Source organism: Apteryx rowi, unplaced genomic scaffold, assembly GCF_003343035.1.
Source record: "Apteryx rowi isolate R43461 unplaced genomic scaffold, aptRow1 scaffold_419, whole genome shotgun sequence".
In the NCBI taxonomy this organism is placed as follows: domain Eukaryota; kingdom Metazoa; phylum Chordata; class Aves; order Apterygiformes; family Apterygidae; genus Apteryx; species Apteryx rowi.
This window is the reverse complement of record NW_020450661.1, coordinates 492,195-514,244: the sequence shown is the minus strand read 5'-3', so window position 1 is coordinate 514,244 and position 22,050 is coordinate 492,195. Positions and strand designations below refer to the sequence as shown.

General features: G+C 39.5%; 2 protein-coding genes and 1 long non-coding RNA gene across 3 annotated transcripts; 1 reads left to right on the top strand and 2 right to left on the bottom strand.

Moving 5' to 3' along the window:
* Positions 1-3,174: 3,174 nt before the first annotated feature.
* LOC112971001 lies at positions 3,175-8,113 on the bottom strand. Its single transcript, XR_003255222.1, has 4 exons — positions 7,724-8,113; positions 7,384-7,637; positions 5,382-5,478; positions 3,175-3,270 (listed from the first exon to the last, which is right to left on the bottom strand). It is a non-coding gene; the product is annotated as an uncharacterized LOC112971001 (long non-coding RNA).
* A 2,081-nt stretch (positions 8,114-10,194) lies between these two features.
* On the top strand, positions 10,195-15,618 carry SCRG1 (stimulator of chondrogenesis 1). Its single transcript, XM_026075988.1, has 2 exons — positions 10,195-10,552; positions 12,165-15,618. The coding sequence occupies exons 1-2, from the start codon at positions 10,317-10,319 to the stop codon at positions 12,217-12,219; spliced, it is 291 nt and encodes a 96-aa protein (XP_025931773.1). The 5' UTR covers positions 10,195-10,316; the 3' UTR covers positions 12,220-15,618.
* A 91-nt stretch (positions 15,619-15,709) lies between these two features.
* On the bottom strand, positions 15,710-21,922 carry SAP30 (Sin3A associated protein 30). The gene is made up of 4 exons (XM_026075987.1): positions 21,911-21,922; positions 21,268-21,390; positions 18,073-18,171; positions 15,710-16,041 (listed from the first exon to the last, which is right to left on the bottom strand). Exons 1-4 carry the CDS (start codon positions 21,920-21,922, stop codon positions 15,919-15,921), a joined length of 357 nt encoding a protein of 118 aa, XP_025931772.1. The 3' UTR covers positions 15,710-15,918.
* Positions 21,923-22,050: the final 128 nt, after the last annotated feature.

Here is a 22,050-nt window from a genome sequence, read left to right as displayed (position 1 = left end):
CCTGGGTCCTCCTTCTTGCCCTTTTTGAAGACTGGGGTGACATTGGTTTTCTTCCAGTCTTCAGGCACCTCTCCTGTTCTCCATGACCTTTCAAAGATGATGGAGAATCACCATCTCCCTTTTCTCTGGCATATCTAGTTTCAAGATCTCCTTGCTCTGTAAGGCCAGCCTGTTGGCAAAGATGCTTTTGCCCTACTTGGCCAGGTGGATCTTGTCTCTTCCAAGCAGTTCTGAACCCTCAAAGAGGATCTCATGGCCATAAAAGCCAATTTCCTGTCATCAACACACTGCACAACCAGCTGTTGACCTGCAGGATTGCTCCCAGTCCTCCTCTAGCCCTTCCCCCTCATTGGCAGGATCAAGGAGACACCGCCTGCACCACCATGCCCTTGGTCCTCACTCCCAGAGCCACATAGTCACTCTCGATACACTCCAGGTCTCCCCTGCAGTATCATTGGTACCCATGTGGAAGAGCAGCAGAGGATAATAGTCCAAGGGCCAGACAAGCCTTGGCAGTTTTGCTGCAGAATCCTGAACCCGAGCCCCTGACAAGCAAAAAAAAATACATAATATTCTGAATTAAGGAAGAATCAGACCAGGCATGGACTTCTGCATATCAGACTACAAATGTCTGTGACAGCTGGTAACTGGGAAATAGTTTTCTAAATTACAGTAATGTTTTCATAGTATATTCAGCTTCATTTGCCAGTGTGAAACACTAGACCTTATACATATACACATACAACATCAACTCATTTGGCCTGTATAGAATTAACAGTTCATAGCATCAGCAGGTTCTGAATATATCACATACTCTCTGCATTAATGGAAAAGCAGCAGCAGCAAAGAACACCAATAGACTCTTAAATATTGGACCCATGGTAGTACAATTGATCTGAGGATATATACTAAAAGATGCCTTTAATTAGCCCAGTACTTTGTGTCTCATTTTGCCAAAAGCATGACTGCAGCCTTCAGAAGAAGGTGAGAAAACAGCAATAACAGGAAGCCAGAAATTCCTGAGAGGAAGCAGAAGGGTTTGGGAACTCCCAAAACAATTGCCCCTGGAAGTAAACAGCACCTAAAAATACAGGCAAGAAACAGAAGTAATATTGCATGGATAAGAACTACTGTACCACTTGATTTCTTAAGAACAAGTAATGGACAGTTGTCCAGAAGACTCAAATGAATCCCCCACACTAATGCAGGTATAAGATATAAGCAAATTACCAGATGCAGAAATTGCAAAGGCAGTACTAGAATATCCAATAGCTCAGAAGTTTTCTAAAACAATCACCAGCAGAACAAAGGACACAGTGTTACACTAAATAAAAGCACAAAAAACTGTTTTCAAATACTTTGAGTAATGTTATAGATCTTGAGTGATGAGAGGGGTGATGGGACAGGAGTAACACAAGTCATAACATTTGTTACACGTGTGAGTATTTGCAAAATGAGCATGTAAGAGTATCTGTCCTTAAAAATCCATAAGACACAAAAGTGTTGAAAGTTGACTTGAAGGCATCCTACCTACTACCATCCTTTAACAAATGACAGCAGTTAATATCTTTGCTACGTTGGCACTCATTACCAATAGCACTATGTCTCAAAGGTCTTTTTGCATCACTACAATATTTACATTCCTTTAGAATTTTCAAGTAACAGTTTTTAGATTGTATCATCTGCCAAAATCAGTTTCTGAGATTTCCTTATAGAACTCCTTATATAAACTCTACATATGAATGAGCCTGAGTTATAGGTAGAGGTTTAATGGTATCCTTTAAGGAGATTTAATCAGAGTGCAGAAACATCAGTATTTCTCACTGTCAGCCTGCAAAGAGCTGAATGTTGATACCAAGGATACAATAAGATGCAAATAGAATTTTGCTTTCAGGAAAAAAAAAACCCTAAGCCTGTATGGCTTATGTTAAAAATGCAAAATGCATATAGAATGCTGAGTACTTAAAAAAAAAAGTTAAGATTACTTTCTCAGGGCATGTTACATAAGTTTGGTCTAGAGTGATATTATATATCAGAGGCAGCCACCCTTCTGCAGCTGAATTTCTGTTCTGCTTTTTCTTTCCTCSTCCTCACTCTACCAGGAGCCTTTCTGCTCTGAAAGCTACTCTTTTCTATGGATTACTGTGACTACCTTGTCACTACCCCCTCCTGCGTCCATCTGCCACTGCCTCCCCATGGGCTATCACTTCCTACTCTTACTGGCTCCAACAGCACCAACCTGGAAAAAGCACTCTACTTTGCACCTTACCTCTAATACTGACATATCTCTTCAGGTTGGAATGGGAGTTTATGCACACATTTAAAAACAGGGGTCCACAAATATGATGAGTTGCGCACAGTTCATAATTACTTTTTCCATTGTGTGCATGCACACAGATCAAGGAGGGTGAAAAAAAAAACAAAAAACACAAAAACCCCACAAGATTTCCTTACAGTTCTCCTGCAGCTACCAGATGCCATCACGGAGAACAAAAAGTTTCTCCAATTTTCAATACTTCTTGTGCTGTCTGGCTGGGTGCTGGCTGGGACAGAGAAAACTGCTGCTGATTCCAGTAGCTTTTTTGGGGCTCAGTAGTTGGAGCAAAAAAGAGAGGGAAACAAAAATAAAGAAAAAGCTACCAGGACTGGAGCTGGGGGAGGAGATAAAGTCAGCACAGAAACAGATATTCAGGGGCAATGGACTAGTGATAAAGTGGAGAAAGGGGAAAAGGATAAAAGATCTGGAAATACTGCTCTGTGCTTTGCTCTCTCCCAAGCCATCAGCATTGCAGGCTCTCCTACCCTTCAGCTCATTTTCCTATAAACCACCTCACTTTGCCACACTTGAAAGAGTTGTTTCTACAGTAGCCTTCTCCCCCCTAGGCTTTGGTTGCATTCTGCCCTCAAAGTTTCCTAAAACTTTTGCTTCCTCCAAAGCCTAATTTGCCTCCCAGTCTCTATTCTGAGGAAGCATCATGAGGGAGAATTTCCTGCTCCTGAAGTGTTTTCATTGACTGGAAACTTCATACATGGAGCTATGAAAAAAAAAAAAAAAAAGGAAAAAAACAAAAACAAACACACTGGCAAAACAATAGCTTTGTTAGAACTGGTCTTTTCTCAAAATGCAGCAGGATATTTTCTTAATATCCCCTCCCACCCCCCTCCACACACTTTATAAGCAAAGCTGTCACAGCCCCTCAAACTGCTGCGCTGCTGTCCCAACAGGTCTCTCCCAGCAGACAAAGTCTGTTCTAGAAGCACAGATCCTCCCTGGAAAACACAAGAGAACTGAAACTGGAGGAGCRGAAAGGAGAATCTCAGGGAAAATACTCCTAGGACATTTTTATTATATCCTGTTGTAGTGGGAAGACCTGTGGAAGACCTGTCAAGGAGTCAGTGCCTGGCAGAGTACATGGTAGCAGCCCCAGCGCGTGAAACTACACACTGACCAAGCTCCCATCAGGGCCAGGCATATTCCGTTGTGTCAGCAATGTCTAGCTGCTTCCCGGGCAGTAGCTACTCAAGGTTAGCACAGCTGAGATAAGGAAATAGTTCTAGTAGATTTAAGGGGCCTTTATGAACAAAAAGTCGAGTCCCACCCAGGCGTCCAACCTGGGCCTCCAGCAGCCTCCCGCCAGCAACCCCTCCTTGCGGTTCCTGGGGCTCCCCGCGCAGTTTGTAGTGCAAGTCCTTCATTAAACCTATCCTGTTTAACCCCTTATGAACCTTAAATGTCACTCTCTGCTGGTATCCGACCCTCTCTTGCCCACCTTGTGGTCACACCTGTGACAGTCTATTTTCAAACCAACTTCAAAGTACTTGTACCAAAACTTATTTGCAGACAAATAAAAAGGCATCCAAATTCAGAGCACCAGCACAATATGCTCTTATTGCCTCACTGGAGTTTTATCCCTGCAAATATCCAGTGTCCTGCTGACTTACATCAGCATCAGGCTCATAACTCCTTACAGCATTACAGTGCGCTGCCCTGGAACAGTCTGTACTCACTGAAGCATTACACTAATCTTGTTTAAAGCCCAGATCATCATGGCTAGGATCCACATCAGAAAAAAAAATTCTGTAGAAAAGCAAAGCCAGTGCAAGGCATTTTGTCACCCTGAAAAGGCAAAAATGTCTCCTTCTGACAGTAACTGCCCACAGCTACCTTCTCCCTCCCCTTTAAGTTGCCATTCCTATAAGGGCAGCAGTGAAGAACATACTGCACAGCTGAGCTAGAGGCTGAGGCGTAATCATATATCCTGCTCTCTGCTGTCCCAGCCACCCACCTCCGGCAGAGAGGTGGAAAAGTCTGCTGCATGTGACCACCATGAATAGGAGCATCCAGGTTTAAAGAGGCTTACTCCCAAGTATTTGTGCCACTTCTCTACTTTCCTAACTGAGGCAGCAGAATATGAGATACACACCTTGCAGAGGCCTTAGCTCACCTCTGGTATATTGGTCTAAACAATAATCAAAGCAGGTAAGCACAAAGACATCAAACTGTGAATTGAGGCAGCTGAGCAGAGGTACCTTTTTGTGCTCCTAACAAATCTCTGTACTAGGGAGCAGCCCAACAGATGGGGAAAAAATCTAACACTTACAAAGGAACAGTCAGAGACTAGAAAATGTAAAGATTACAGCTCAGCAGCTAAGGTGTAATCATACTTCCTTATCCACAGCATTTCCTTCTAACCACCTTGAAGATTATTATTTATCTTTTATTTACCAGAGAGCTGAGAGCAAAAGTCATTGTCTGGATCTGATGAAGAAACAAAACAGACCCAGGATGGCCATAATAGAGCCAGAGCCAAGTTAGAACAGTAAGGTAGGGACATTGATCTGAAGTCCCATGCTTTCCCTCCAAAACTATCTTCTCATTAATACATAATTCGGTTCCATTTAAGCACCTCAGATTAGGTATTTTTGGATACCAGARTATTTGATTAGCTACACTAATCTAAAATAACTGACTTTGAAATACTGCTTAACATACTGTTTTACCTTTTGATTAAATCTTTTGTCAGTAATGAACTTAATACATGGCTTAGTATAGTATATTGTACTAGAAGTCTGGTTAAATAATTACTTTTTCTTGATTATTTCAGGTTCCAAAAAAATGAAATAGAAGCCCGAAATCGGGAATTAAACTATTGCATGAGGTTGTTGGTTAAGTCTGTTCTTCCTGCTCAATGCAAAATAATGCATCTGTCCAACAACTACATCCTTCTGGTAGCCTGACTCCTTGCTGCTGTCCCCCCCAAGTCTGTTCTCCAGTCCACAGCAAAAAGTTATTCCACAGGGGTGTTTTCTTTCCCCCCCCTTTCTGGGTTTTATGCTTTACTCTGATGAGACACCTTCTCATGATTCCTGGGTGGACTCACCGTTTCCTGCTAGAAAGGATCAGTTCATATTTTTGTCTTGTCTAGGTTGGCAGTGACTGAAAGGGGCAGTTCTTGCAGCCCATCCTCCGGYCCCTTGCTGGAGGAGAGAGCGTGTCAGTCACAGGCAGAAGTCAGGGCAAACAAAGGAGTGTTTGTGCAGCATCTCCCCTCAGCCCTCCCTCTTCTCATCTCCTCTAGCCYTAGCTCTCCCCGGGTACCTCTAAAAAGATACAGCTGCCAAGAAAGTGAAAGGGAGCGAAGCAGAAGAGAAAGGTATGTCTTGCTCCTGAAATTATCCTTGTGCACTTGTTCCTCTGATGCTAGTTACAGGATATAGAATTAGCAATATATATGGGAACATGCAGGAGAATATTTGGGAGAAGCAGATGCATTGTAGGCAGAAGATGTCATACAAGACAGACGCATGGATACAATCTAGCTAAAGATAAGTCTTTCACTGTCTCACTCTTCTTCACAAAGTTGGATGTTACAGTTGTTAATACGAAGTCATTAAACATACTGTATTACTTTCCTGTGCTCAACATTAGTGCGAAATTGGTGAATGTGGGGGAGAGGTGTGTTCACAACGAATTGCCGTCTTTAAGAAAACTAAATGGGTTTTAATGAGAACCCAAATCCTGGAAAGAATCATAGTGTTGATGGTAATTACAAAGCAGTARTTCACTGCATTCATCCTCAGTGGAATAGCTGCTGTCCTTACAATGCACCAACTGCTCAAGCAAAACAGATCTGAAGGATTTTTTTTTAAATAGAAAAAGCCTTCTTCATAATATCACAGTTATACAGCTCTTGTGTAATCATTCCTTATGAATACATTAACAGACCTAACTATAATGCACTAACACATCTAAATATTTAAGTGTTTGGCTCAGCTTTCTACAGGTGTTCCTGAAATGGAGGCTTGACAAATGAATAATAAATGATAAGCATTCTATGTTGAATAGGTATTTTTAGCTCAATGCACATTAAGAAAACAAAAATATATGAAGTTTGCTTCACCTCTAAGTGTAATTAGCCAGCTTATTTATGCAGCACTTGCCACTGAACTGATTGAAAAAGGTCATACACTAAAAGGATATCAATTAGAGCAAAGTATTCTTTGTTTTCAAGCTCAGACAACTGGAAATACACAGATTGCTTAATAACACTAAATTCTATCTTTAATGATTGATAAACTGAGTTGTAAACATTTATATTTTCCTCCCCAAATAAGCAGAATCTCTAGAGATGCCAAAATACACACTGTCATTTCTCACTTGTTTCCCTATTTCTGTATCTGGCTTCTAACACCTGAGCTCCTACTGATATCATTTGACCTCTAAAGCGCATTACCATACTCAAGAAACGTATGCTGCCCTGTAGTTCTTGACCATGGAGGCTGAAACTTGGGTTTTTCTGTTTTCTTTTTGGTCCTTTTCAGAACTCCCTTTGCATCTAGCAAATCCAAAGACTATATGGTGCCAAATTGCCTGATGGGACAATTCAAAAACGCTCAGCTGAATGAACAGGGATGGCAATGATTGCTGACACAGCAGGACATATTCCAAAACTACCTGTTTTCCTTCAGGCAAAACTCTGGTTTCAAAGCACTAGTTTTCCTAGCTGAACTTGTTCTCAGAACTTCACTTACACCATGTCAAAGTAACCAATGAAGTAATTCATCAAATAAGACTTATGCAAATGCTGGGAGTTCATTTTAAATATTTTTAGATGGCTTTATTCCTGTTAGAATTTGAAATAGCATAATCTTGATAAAGCAGCCTGGTTAGGCTAGATTGTTAGCTCTTCAGAAAGTTAAAAAAATAAACAAATATCAGACTGTATTTGCTGGCAATGATTCTTTGAGTCACCTTGGTGATTTTTTTTCATCAAATTTCTCTGGTTTGCTCCACAAGAAAGTTTTTCTGTGTTATGTGAAAGCAGATGATGTCTGTTACATACATTTTAAAATAAACACGCACTTACTAGCTCTGTTATTTACCTATGCATTCCGTAATGGTCCATCATCTGTGAAGCCATATTCAGGAAAAAAAAAAAATCATAGTAGTTTGTCAGAAGCAGCATGCTGTGTCTGGAAGGTCTGCTGAGTTTATGAACATTGATCCTGTGCAGGCAGTTAATAAAACTCTTCAGTTCTCTGGGAATCTTTCATCTGCAAATAGGCATCATTTTCTTACAGTAGAGGAATAACTTTTTGAAAAGGTCTTTGACTGAAAGTTTCCTTTAAGTTAATATCTGCAAAAAAACAAAGGAAATATTTAAGTAGAAACAAAACAATACACAATTTTCTGAATACCAGAAATAAGGAACAAGTAACTGACCTGTTAGTACAGGTATCTGTCCATAGCTCACCAGCACAGGACCTTGCTTTGTTAATGCTGATGTTGTCCATTATCCATGCCAAACCTCTTGATGATGTACTGTACTAATACCCTGTTACATTCCAAGGCAAACAGTGAATTACTTTAAACTGTAGATCATGATTTTGTCATCCTGCAAATTTGACAGTCTGCAGATAAAATCTGACCATTTTCACGACAGAACATGTTCCTGTGATCACACAGAGAAAATAGGCAGATGGCAACAGATTCATATCAGTATCCCAACTAACTCCAACTGGGGAAAGCTCATCCAAATTACTAGGAATACCAAATATACACAAGAGCAAGATATCATGAATACCTCATCTTGCAAAGGCACAAAAACCCTGCTTCATAAATTTCACTTTCATGGAATTCTTCTTCCACAAAATATTAAATAATTAAGTTCAATTATCTGAATAGAAAAATATGCTTGGCATTGGCATTCATCAAGGTATAGCATATATAAACCTGTTCTCTTTGGGCATTAGACTTTTTGGAGCAGAAGCCTCATAACTGTGCAGTGTTTACAATCCTACAAAATAAAACCATTATTATAATACAGATCCTTTACTTRAGTCTAAAAAATAACATCAGGCAAAGTTAGAACAATGTTTACTTTATTTGAGAAGTAGTTTTGAGGTCTAAAACTAATAAAGACAGTATGTTATTTAATACTGCACTCTAAGGTAATTAAAAAATAGATCCCCAAGGCCCCATTAGTAGTAGTAGTTTATAGGACTCTCCTACTCAAAAGCTCACACAGAAGTTCACGGAAACTGAAAGAAATCATTCAATGAATTTTGCTTCTATGACAGGAGTTAGAAAAGACAAGAGCTTATTTTCATTTTAGTCATATTCCTTAATACATTAGACACTTTAATATTTTACTTGGCTACCAGTGTTCAAAAACACAAGTCTGCGCAAGAACTTATGAAAATATAATCAAAACGCATCCAGGTGTAGTATTTTATCCATTATATGAATCCAAATTTCCAGGTTCCCTTAGTTATAATCTCTGGTTTTTCCTTCATTGGCTGAAGGAGGAGAAGATCAGCAAGACAGGTATGCTGGTGATGTAACTACCCAGGGAAAAAATTACTACAGAATACAGTAAAGTCATACATTTAATAGCTTCTTGTTTGTTTTTCAAGGGTTACCTCAAGAGTTTTACAAAATAACGCAAGTGAGACTCTGTATACCATCATAGTGACTTCTATATCAAGGATGCTTGAGTTTTTTGTTCTAGATAGCAGCCCTACTGTCTAAACTTGGTATCTGACAGTCTTTGATTGGACATTGCTTTATTCCTGGTTATTTTCAGGTTAGTCTAGAGTTGTCTATTCTGCAGCCTCATAGGAAAGACCAGGAACCAGCCCATAATGCTGGATCAACTCCATAGTGCCAACAGGATGAAGAGCAGCAATTTTGCTCTTCTCTTTCCTTGGCAGTAAAACACACTTAGGAATATACACAGAGAGAGCTGTTGAACAGAGTTGACCATCGCTCTGGATTAGTTTTCAGAGTAGAACTGCTATTTACATTCAGAAAGCTAAAGCCCTCTCTGTTCAAGCATGAGGAAAGGTAAGAAACAAAACAAACAAACAAACCAATCTCCCTCCTTCTAATACCAATAAGATCTAGGTTGAAACATTGTTCAAAATGCAGGACTAATTTGAAAGTGAACGCAAGTTCAAGGGTCTTACCCAAAGCTTTGTGGCACAGTCTCTGTGCAAAAGCAGCACAGAATAGCACAGCTAATGTTAAAGAAGCTCGCTCAGATGATGGAAAGCAGAGTTTTGCAAGGAGTAGTTTACGCTGTCTTTTAAAAGGTGGTGTCAATTATACCACAATGACCTCTTGTAGCATAACTCAGCTAAGTAGTTTTCAGGACCAAAAGAAGATTGAGATGTCCTCAACAACTCTAGCACATTACAGCCTGCAGTGTGAAAATCACCAAGACTGCAGTCCAGGACAGCAACACCTCAAAGCACCACTGAGAGCTTCAGCTTCCTTTGTTGTATTTAACACTTCATGTKTTTTGAGCAGTCAGTCAGTCACGACAGGTTCAAGCAACAGACGGTTTTTCATAAGCTTTAAGGGGAAAGATATTACTAATTTTTATGCAAGCCACTCTTGTTTCAACAGCTCTCAAAGAACCAAAATCACCAGGAAGGCAATGAAATACACCTGAACATTTCCCCTGCTTTGGTAGCATTTAATACATTCATTTACACCACTGGGAGAACACGTCTAGCTCAAAGCAATTTTCTCAAGGTGAGAGGCCAAAGAAACAACAAAATTGCCAGCAACAGAAGCCTCAATTCCCCCCAAAAGGAACAGGTTGTATAGAAAGCAATGAATATCAATTCCATGGCAATGTTTACCACCTAGGAGGAAACACTCTCCAGCATAGAGACTCAAACCTCCAGAAGTTCACAGGAAAGAAGGCAAGCCTGAACATAAATCAGGAAAACTGATCTGTTCAACAGCTACACCTGTTTCACATACCTCATTTCTCTTTAGCACTACTATAACAGGAAGCTTTGCAAAAATGAAGATGGTCTCAGCTCTGTTGCTGCTGAGCATGCTGCTGGGTACCCACGCTGTGCCTTCCCCTCATCTCTCCTGTTACAAGAGGGCCCTAAGAGACCACAACTGTCACAGCATCCCCGAAGGTGTGGCTGATCTGCGACAAATTGATCAAAGTCTGCAAGATCACTTTTGGGAAGGGAAGGGCTGCAAAATCATCTGTTACTGCAACTTTAGTGAATTACTCTGTTGTCCAAAGTAAGACTATTTTCCTTTTCACGCTTATACAAAATAAGTTCTGTATAACCATTCATTGTATTTCCATTACTTTGCAGCTACCACCTGAGAAATGAGCTACCATTTTAAAGAAATGCACCAGGAGGTTTGAAATTATATCAAGATATAGCCAGTTTTAAAATTTTTGTTTTTCAGTGGCTCACCTAGGATTTGCTTAGCATACTTGAAACCTGCATGTCCTATTATAGGAAAATTTAATATTCAGATCACTCAACTTTTAACTCTTCTGCCAATAACTGATCTACAACAAATGTTAGAACAATGATAATTCCTTATCAACAGCACTTTGCAATGAAGATGTTTTCAGGACCATCAACACAGTCTTTAGATTTCTGATACACAATAAGCAGCTATGTTGCTATTCTAAGGCATACACAGATATACCAGTTGAATAAACAATTCTGTGAAGACAACCGCTTTAGGTAGGAAAATAAGTGGTGTGGGCAGAAGGGAGGGGAAAGAGAAATAAGTCCACAAATGCCTGCAAGGGAGGGAAGACTTAGTCCAGGAACCACTGACACTTGCCTGGCTTGCTGACACTGTGCTGACGGAGCAGAACAGAGAAATTTTGATGGAATGTGGGTTTTGTTGTTTTAGAAAAAGAATGTACATTTCAACAAATTTAATGTTGAGTTAACAAACACCACCAGCCTGTGATTTATTGGCTTGAAATAATTAAATACATGAAGAGGTATCATCTCGTTCACCTTTTCAGCCAAATATTTTCTTCAGGAAATTTAGATCAAATCATCAACGCTTCAAAAGTAAAAGAAGTCATTTTTGCTTACCTATATAATGCCAGCAAGTGATAGTGGCCATGAAACATTAATACCCCTCTTACCACCCAAGCTTCTCAACTCCCCTAAAATATAAAAGGTAACTTTTCAGTACTCAAAGGATTAATAGGTCAGGACACTGGATTTGAACCAAGCAGGAATGAATTCTAAAGATAAAAATTCTTTTTGACTACTCTTCTGGCAAACCACATTTAAACTGAAAACAAGGTTTAAATACATTTTTCCTATTTCATTTCCCCCCCCAAGCTACATATGGTGACCTCACCTTGAGGCACACTTTGACCACCGGCTTCAGTCTCTGAGCTTTAAACAGTCATTGAAAACCTCTTATTTTGATAAGATATACAAGAAGCCTACCTTMATCCATCTCAAGGCACAGTGGACCTACTTGTAGGTCTGCTCTCAAGACAAATTGCATTAAACAGTATGTGTGCACATGCCTGAGTTCTTTATTTTTTGTAATATCACATATTTGGTAAGTTAACCTTCTCAAAGCAAAAATACCAGAGGTAAGGTCCTGGCACACTAGTCAGTCAATGAAAGTTTGCTACCACTTCCAAAGCAAAGGGATATACAGCATCTTCATACAGACCAGGAGTTGCATTTGCACTACTGAAAGAACATCCTGCAAACATAATAATCCCATATACACCCCACCAAAAAAAACAAAACACTCCCCCTACCCCCCAAAAAATCCCCAATTGGAAACGCTTTCCTTGTTAAAGCTCCAATAAAGCAATAACCTAATTATTTAAATATCTGGTAATGTCTTTCAGAGATATTTTCTTCGGACCAAAGATATCTTTTGTGATCCCCTGCAACAGTCAGTGACTGACATCAAGCCTATCAGTGAAGACAACAGGCACATCAGTCTACAATTCCCCAACAGTGCTTTAAAAGAAAAAAAGAAAAAGAAAAGAAAAAAAAAGAAACAACAATAACAAACCCTTTCTTTCTAACCACAATAGAGTGCCTCTTCTTACATTGTATGAAAATTTCTTTTCTATATCTTTTTGGAATCTTAAAGATGTAAGCAGTAAAGTTTTCCTTTCAAACTTGGTAGCTGCCTTAATTTCCATAATACTTTGAAACTTGGTACAAGGCTCATCATTGTCCTAATATGCTTCTCCCAGCAAAAAGCCTATCTCTTTTTAAAGAAGGACAACATTGCCAACTAGTTTTGATATAGGAACTTCAAGCTTTATATTTAATGTGGTTAAGAATGTGACTCCTTGTAGCAATCTTCTGTAATGCAGCTTCCTATTGCTTTATTGTTGTCACACAGTTAATGTTGTTTTAAGCTGAAGCGACTCAATACCTGGCACTTCTATAGATAGGTTGCCATGTTCTATTTAAGCATCTTTAAGGAAGAAAAAAAAAAAAAAAGAAAAAAAAAAAAAAAACAAACTTACACCACTTGTATTTTGAAAATTCCACTGGAAAAATTGTCAAAGCTCACATTAATAGCAACTAAAGCATACTCAGGTTATAATTATGTCTAACTGGTCACCTGTGTAACAATGAAATGTATAAAACCTTAGTTAAAATGTTTAAACTTAACATTGCACTTCTATCAGAAGAGCTGCTAGAGCACATACATGCAGAAAGGCATCTGAAGAGGATAGGACTGATGCAAAGTCTGTTAAGGCAACATAAAAAACCCTCACTTAAGCAGCTTTTGGATCAAGTTTTGTTTGAAATACAGTACCTCAGAATTAAATTAAAATGCTGGCTTTGTGCTTAGGGTAGCCTTGTAGTGAGGTAGCTAGCAATGAGAAGACAAGGAGGTAACTAAAAATATTAAAAAAATCATGTTAATGTTTAAGAATTATTATGGTCTAGCCTGTAGATGTACAGTTACCTCTCAACATTTGCTAATACTGATTACAATACAAGGAAAATAGCCAATAGTTTATGTACACAAGTTTAATAAAAGCCACTTGAACAAGCCAGACTTAGAGGTAGCAAGCTACCTTATTGCCTAATATACAGAAACTCTTTAGCTATCAAGTCAGTCACATGGAAAACATGTAATATTGATGCAACTTTTTTTAGTCTTTCTTCCTCAAAGCAAAGTACCATGCCTCTAATAATCTTATAACCTTACCCCATGAAAACTGCTACCACCAATTTACCAGAGTTTTACTTCACAAAGAGCATGAAATATCACAACGACTGTGCTCTTCATCTTTTGGCAAATGAAGGTTGGATAATGGCTTTTGTTTTGATTATACATAACTAATAATAAATGTTTCAAGTAAATCTGTGTGTACTATCATTACCAAGTAATTTTTTGGCTACTGTCTGTTAGACAAACAGGTTGTGTCTCTGGGCTTTAAGCCTGGTTTGTGTAATTATTCCCGAGTCATTCAGGCTTCCTACCAAATAATCAGCTGGCAGGCTGGGGGGTGGAAATCTGGCAACCAACAGTCAAAATATCCAAAGTCAGAGCTCTAAGAAAACATATGGTATCCGCTCTTGTGGAAAGTCCCCTCTAAGCTTCTAGCAGTAATATGGGCATATAGCTTTTGTTGGTCCTGCCATCTAGTTTCTACATGACTCACACTGTGTATGCCTCTGTCATTCATGGCTTTCCGGAGTGGCAGTAGCAAAAATTTTAAGGCAGAGGCACAACTGGGTAGTAAAGCTAGCAGGCAGTTTTCAAGTACTTCCCTTCTATCACTACTGACTAGGGGAAATCCATAATCCACAGGAGAAAAGTTTTGCCAGTTTTCACATGCAGGATAGGGTCACTGAGGCTGCTATTTTAAGACTTATTTCTTGTAGAAGCTTTTGCTTTTGTTTCTTTTCCCCCCCCAAGAAAGCTTCTACAGGTCCTGCCAAGCCCACATGAGAGCACTCATCCCTGTCATGCATTCTGCGCTGGAGAAAAAAACCTTTATCTTTTGGACATCCTATTCACTGCCAGGTTCCCTGGCTGTTTCTCTAACTAGTACTTTCCTATATATTCTTTGCACAAATTCAGTTTGTCATCTTCAGACTACTTTACAGTCACTACAGTGAAACTGATACTGAAACATTTCCTTATCAACGGAATATCAATTTTAGCTACCACTAGCTAGGTATCATTAACTAGCCTGAACTTAGGCCAACAGCACAGAACTTTAATGTGGAAATATATGAGACACTGCAAGTGAAAGAAATTAGGCCACTGATAGCTACTGGGAAAGCAGCCAGCTTGAGTTTAGGGTTTATCATCATTCAGTCCTGAGCAAGTATGCAATGGGTCAAAAAAAGCAAAATAGGACATCATCTCAGTTTTAGTGATCTCAAAGTAGTTTTCAAAAAGTTACAACATTAACATCTAGCAGATTAGATTATAAAAATACTGCTTTCCTAGTTTTCCCAGATTAAGAAAAGACTTCTTAAACATCTTCAGATAAGACTAGGAGCTGTAACATACACTAACTGAACAAGCTGAAGCTGTGTCCTTTTCTGCTTTGAGATGAGAAGTCTTTTCTCCCTGTCAACCTATGCGCACAGCTTAAAACAAAGCGGGGAAAAAGAACAATCCAAGAATCAGATTTCATACACCACACATTTAGACAGAAAAACAGTTATCAGTGAAAATAGAAGAAATCAGATATGATACCCTTTTCAGCACTGCAGACTTCACTAAGATACTCAACTAGAAGCAAGAGTATTTAACTCCTTAAAAAAAAAAAAAAGTAACAHACGGTAACATCTTCAACAGGACTGAGTTAATACATGCAATGAACAAAAAATACTACAGGAAACCATATCAAACAAGCATCAGCTCCATCTTTCATTCTCCATTAAGTTCTTAGCAACAGCCAATGTAGATAAATGGAAGAAAGTCAGCAGTTACAGTATTTCTTCCCAAGTGGAAGGATCTCTCCGTGCAGTATACTACTTTTAACCCGTATTTATATCTTTGAAATTCAAGAGCTGCAATTTTTTCTTTTTAAATATAGGAGCACAAAGGCCTCAATGCTTGGAAGCACAGATCCCAACAAGATGAACAAACAAATCGGAGAAGCTCCCATCAATTCTTGCTTCCAAAGAGGAAAAAGAAAACATTATTCAGCCATTTCTGCTCAGCTAACAAGTGGAACTGCCACTTACAGCCTTTTACCTTGGGGAGGAGGGAATCTATTGTTAATTCTGCTACAGCTTCTTTTTTCTTTTTAAAACAGTATTGCATCATGAGACTAAGTACATTCATAAATGTATCCTTGGCACACTTTAATTGAAAAATATTTTAACATCATTACATAAGTAGTCAAAGCTTAACTATTAGTTACAAGTAACTCACTAAATAAGTTACAGACACACCCAGTTGAGCAACAATATCAGTGATATTTATTTAAAATACTTTTGCTGAGGAAATTATTTCAGGAGAGGTGGTTTTCAAATAAATCATCAAGATTATGAAAAATAAAAGAGACAAGTTCTCTGGGAGAAAAAGTTACAAAGAAAGCTTTTGCATATCAACAAAAGCTCTCAGTCTTGATTTGGAGCCCGAGTCTCAGTCCCAACCTTTTCTGTCTAATGAACCCCACTATCCATCTTTAGATCTGGTTTGTTCTTGTCATTCTTCACCGAGTAGATGAAATATGTTAAGGTGTCCTTTTCATTCACTGGAATTGTCCTAAAATGGCAGCCAATTATCTATAAAGGAAGAAAGCAAGGAAATGAAATAACCACTTTTATATGAGGAAACTGAAGATTCGAATTTAAATCAACTACATTAAAGGAAGTTTAAAAGGTTCATCAGGCAGTTAAAAAAAAAACACAAACACAAACATATGGTATCTCCTTCCAATAATTTTTAATTGTCATACAAAAGCTAGGACAGGAACCTTTTTATTGACCCTATGAGCCAAATATACCCAATTGTACCATAATTTCCCAACTAAACAACTCTGGAAATTCTCAGAGAAGTTTAGCTTTCAAAGCAAAGGTAGGAGTGTCATTACATATGTGTAGGCAAAGCTCAAATATAAAACAMGTAACCACTAGAGAATATGAACAGAACTACAGTATAGAAATGAGAGGCTACTGCTCATTACTCAGTTTGAGGGATCTGTGTGCATGTTTAGTAACCAGTTATGACTCTATGCAAGAATCTTCAAGAATGATTATCAAACATCTAGCCTTTCAAACAAGAGCTGTCAATAATAATAAAAAAAAATCCATGTGATGTATCAACTAAAATCTGACAGTCTCTAAACAGTTCTTGAGTCACTTTTGTGATTCTGGAAGTTTCAGAACGGTCAACTTTAAGAAAGCAGAATTCTTTGGTAGATTAATATTAGCAGAAGGAAGTAAGGAAATGAGACTACTCATTTAACTCCCATAGAGTATAAACGTTTAGCAAAATTAGGAAGTTAGAAGGCCTTCTAAACCCAAAAATCAAAAAAATTCACATCTATCTAAAAACAGTTTGAGAGAGCCCTTCTCTCAGTCAGTGCACTGACTCAGTGTACCAACAGGTAGAGGAGTGTCTGCTTTGCATAAGGACAGGTTACAAGGGACCACATGCACTGTGTAACTAAGAAAGCTCTGCTGCTATAGCTCACAAAAACCCATGGGTTAGTCAAAGCACATGACAGAAAACGATTTGCCTCTTAACCTATTTACATCAAGRAGCATAAACCAGTGCATGCATTGTATGAGATGTACCTGAAGCAGACCCTTGGGAATGTCCATTTTTACAAAACAAGCCTCTTGTGCTCTTTCAGATCACAGTTCTGTTAAATTAAGAACTGGTCACACTTCAACTCACAGAAGACTGATTTTAAATTCTTACTTGTTGCAGCAAAAGCACTGGCAGTACACTGCTGTTTTACAGCTCAGCCTTGAGGTCGCTCACACATTTAAGAACCTTGGCTTTAATCCACACTGATTAGTGGAGAGACCAACAAAATGTCTGCACAGAAGTCACAGAAGTACAATTGAGTGTATCGCTACCCAAAACTGAAAACAGGGAAATCTAGCTATAATTTTAAGGGAGAACCACCACTTCTTCCATGTATTTATATCAGTATTCTGTAAAATGCACCTGCACAGTGTGGAAGGATCCCTTAAAAACTGCACTCACACACAGTAAAGAAAGTGCTTCATTACTTTTAAAAATATTGATATGAAAAAAAATCCTCATTTCATGAAGTTCCATTTTCTGATGACTGCATTCAGTTTTATCAGTTAAATACAAGTGTAATAGAGAAATCTGTTTCAGATTTTTCCATACTTTCTATACAGAAAGATCTATGTTTGTATTAACTAGCTGTTAAAGTCAAGTCTCTGTCCTACTAGAATTTCACTGCTACCTCAYGGTTTCTAATTATTTTCAGTAGAACACCTAGGGTGAAAACATGACTGATGTGCAGACACATCCACATTTTTATGATATTCAGAGACATGCAACAACTCATCATACTGTTTCAACTCCACACTTTTTGTTTTTAAGCAGTACACACTCCTTTTGGAAGTTAAGAGTCCCTCCTCTGGAAAGAACTTTTACTTTTGATTTATTTGGCTGAGGAGTGGTGACCAATGAAGGAAGCTAGATAAGCAGTTCCCTTCTGTTCTCATAAAATCCAGATTACATATGCTCTTCATGCAAGGATCACACTATACGGAAAACCACATGCCATAGCAAGTTGCATTTTCTGTTATGGAACAAACACTCATACGTACTTCAACAAGCTGTGCTTTGTTAAGTCCTGGTCTGGTCTGTAGCTTGAAGTGTCTTTTGTACCTTCGAAGTGTGTTTACTTGTAACTGATATAAATCAACCTAGAAAACATGGGGGAAGAGAAAGAAAGTCATCTAATTTAACTCATCAGAATTCATTTGTTAATAGCTTGCCTCTCAAGAACATATGGGAATCTTACAAAGTAGATGCACAAATGTAAACTGTCAGCTCAATAGATTTCATTTTGAGAAAACAACCTCCACCCCACACCTCCAAGAAGCAAGCAAAACACCCCAGTTCAGTTTAAGACTATTTTACCCAGCATGGCCTTTCTTCCCTTTTACAGCGACAATATTTGGAACTCATTACTGTACTTTAATCAGTTCTGGGTTTTTGTTTGTTCCCCAGTTTGAATATGATCAAACGAAGCCCCATAACAACTCTCATACTGTATCTATGAAGAGGTGGTTCACAGGAAACCCTTATACTGTATTGTGATTTCAGCCATCATATTTTACAGAAGTTGCATAAAAATACAGCATAGCTGCACCATAAGACAGCATGCATTAGAACCAAGAAAAAGTCTAGAGTACAAAGTTTTTTTGGCTTGAGGTGTGAGAAGAAAACAGCTGCTCTTGGTCTCCAAACATATTGCTGCTACATAAGCACAACGTAGGAGTTATGTGCATAGGCATAGTTGCCCAGAATTATTTTTCAGCGTGAGTTGACAGTTCAGAGAATTGCACAAGCTTCTCTTAAGGATATAAATACACAACCTTAACCCAGTACTCCTTCAGTTTTGAATCCCATAAACTCTGACCAACAGTCACTTCTCCCAGCAGCACCTTACCCTCCCACCTTCCTTGACAATGTCAACAGAGAGCTTAATCAAAAGACCAAGTAGGAAAAAAAAGCTAAGAAAATAGGCTGGATGAGAAATTCTGCTAGATCACTTGCAATTACAGTAGTATTCTCCAAAATCACAGCATTAAAGATTGATTATGGAATTCACTTCCACTCTGAATTCATTTAGTAACCTCAGCTATAGATTAAGAACAGTGCTACTGTGTACTTGGTAAACCGGCCAGAGTWGGTGCGTACCACCTTATGCAATAGAGAATGGGTATCCTTTGGTATTCCAAATTTTACACTGCAGAAATTCCACTTCCCAAGGGAACCCATGGCCTAGAGAATCACACATAGGAGTAGCAGCAGCTCTCTGCAAAGTCCCAGAAGCTAGCAGTACTGCGGAAGCTTTCCTGTCTGTAGACATCATTTCTAACAGCTAGCGATGGTCAAGATTTAGGAGAAGATTAGAGGGCCCTAAAGGTCCTCAAACTTTTTTTTTTTTTTCTCCTTAGTAAAGTGAATAGTTAACCAAAATACAGAAGGTCAAGAGACTACAGGCATCACAGGGCCACAAAGATGACTAGGGGATTGGAGCATCTCCATACAAGGAGAGGCTGAGAGGCCTAGAACTGCTTATCCTGGACAAGAGAAGGCTCAGGGAGGAACTTATTAATGTGTATAAATATCTGATAGAAGGGTGTAAAGAGGCAAGATTCTTCCCAGCAGTGCCCCAGGGACAGGACAAGAGGCAATGGGCACAAACTGAAACACAGGAAGTCCTGTCTAAACATAAGAAAACACTTTTTACTGTAAGGGTGGTGAACACTGAAACAAGTTACCAGAGAGGCTGTGCAGTCTCCTGGAGATATCCCTGGAGATATTTAAAACCCAACTGGAGAGGGCCCTGAGTAACCTGCTCTACTTGACCCTGCTTGAGCAGGGGGCTTTGATCAGATGATCTCCAGAGGTCCCTTCGAACTCCAGATATTCTGTGATTCTGTGATGTACAGCATACAGTAATCAATGGGAAGGACATATTACTATTACCCAAACAGCCAGCTGAAACTCCTCAGATGCACTTCCCAGTCAGTTTTCTTGCTTGCTGCAGTACCACTAAAAAGCTTGCTTTTTCTGTTCCAGAAATATTCATCAGTTGTGACATATTTTAGAATTCTTGTATTGGAAAGCAAAACAGGCTTGCTGAAGAGTGGCAGTTCCCACTGTGCCAGGCAGCTACCTTAAGTCACGTGGCACATTAGGTTTAGACAGAACTTTCATAGAAGTGATCCAACACATTTAACAGACAAAAACACAGGCTAGCATCAAATCATTCCCAATCCCCTAAGATCCTCTCAGTCAGAGTCTTCAAACTGGAGCTGTGCGCCTTCAGGCAGAGATTCTTGCACAAAGTTTTATCACTTATGTTGCTCTTATCTGCAGATTTTGGCTATGAGGATGCCATTAAAATAACACTCAATGAGCAATATCTGAAACATCTTGAAAAACCCCTCTTAGAGGAATCAGGTAGGAATCAGCCTCTGCTCAAAATTATCACACCGAAGAGCACCTGCTAAGCCAGGAGGTAGCAGAAAATCCCGTATGCACATAGGAAAAGGGCTTTAGGTCATGGCATGGTTCTAAAAAAGCTGGTGCTTTCTCTTTCACTACACTATAAAAAAAGGTTCAAAAGCTGTAGTTCACTTTCATAATATGTGATAATGTTTCAGAGGTCTCCAGTGGAGAACACGAACAGGTAAAGGGCCATCCTCCTCCACTCCTTTCCTGTCTGACACCAAGTGTCTCTTCCCTGAACACAGGATAAATACCAAAGAGCTACCCTCACTAAACTTTAAGTTAGACTAGAGCAACAGAGTAACTGCAAGAACTATTCTGCAACATGTTTTCACACACAGAAAGAAATGATTGGAAGGACAGGAGCAGTGAAGCATTTATATCCCAAGTCCTATGTGTAATTCCCTTAAAATTGTCAAATTCTGCAGAAGACAGATTTTGCTACTATGTGGCAAAGCATCACTTCTACTAGAACTTTGAAAAGGAAGCATCAAGAAGGAAAATTTGAAAGTGACAGTTTTTTGAGAAAACTAGCAAACACTTAAACATAAGCTAAGAGTCTTGTTCATTCTAGTCTGCAGAATTAATACAGAAAATACTCCATAAAACTCAGTCAGCTCTTGTTATACTAAGAACTTAGTGAGTCAGAAGTCCTCCCTTTTCCCCATCCCCCCAAATAAGGAAAGCTGTAACAGTGGAAAAGCAGCATTAGCACAGACTTGGTAGTTGTTAAGAACAAGCTTAACATAACAATGAGCAAACAACTATTTAACTACCTCTGGAGTGTCGATGTCTTGCACTGGTGAGTCACCATCATCATCACTGCCTTTTCTCTTTCTTCTATTTCTCACACTCTGAATTAAGTTTTTGTGGAAGTCACAAATATAAAGATGTCTTGCCTAAAAGAGTAACACTGCGTCTTTCAATCAAATCCACACGAGTATGTGCTCAGCTTAAGATATAAACGCACGTACAGACACAAGTCTTCAGCAATCACAGTCACATTAACCGGGTTCAGGAAGCTTTTCTACTGGATTCCCCTAAATAAGGGATCTGTTATGCTACAGACTACTGCCACCCGCTTGGCCCAGAGAGCGGGGAAGTGCCGCAGCAGACTGATTCAGTAGCAGCAGACTGCAGAGGCACATGGATCTCTACAGCCACTCCTCAGAACTCAGGCATCAGGCAGCAAAAGTGATTCCTGTTGTTCTTTTGAGCGCCCCAAACCGGGARGGTTTCAGCCCTCCTTTCCCATGTGTGCTCCTTTGTTTCACTTCCACCACCTATACAAGGTCAGGCAGCACACAGGCTCCCCCCCCCCCCAAAAAAAAAGTTTCCTTTCGCAAGGACCCGTTCATTTTGAAAGCGGAATTCTCATCTACGCACAAACCCCGGTTTTTCAGASCCGCGAGCGCTGACTTTAACCGGCATTAAGGCCCCGAGCGGCGCTACGCCTGCGCGGGCGCGGGCGCTGCGCGGGCTCGCCAGTGGTAAAACGCGGGGCAGCACGGTTTGAGCCGTTTCTGCACGGGCGGCGCGGGGAAGCACCGCGGCGGCGC

Bases quoted from the DNA above. Each gene is read 5' to 3' on its own strand.
- SAP30 (XM_026075987.1), bottom strand. The intron at 18,172-21,267 runs GTAGTTAAATAG...CATGTTTTCTAG, and splicing joins AAGACATCGACACTCCAGAG to GTTGATTTATATCAGTTACA. The intron at 16,042-18,072 runs GTACGTATGAGT...CTTCCTTTATAG, and splicing joins ACAAAGCACAGCTTGTTGAA to ATAATTGGCTGCCATTTTAG.
- SCRG1 (XM_026075988.1), top strand. From the start codon at position 10,317: ATGAAGATGGTCTCAGCTCTGTTGCTGCTGAGCATGCTGCTGGGTACC. The intron at 10,553-12,164 runs GTAAGACTATTT...AATGTCTTTCAG, and splicing joins GAATTACTCTGTTGTCCAAA to AGATATTTTCTTCGGACCAA.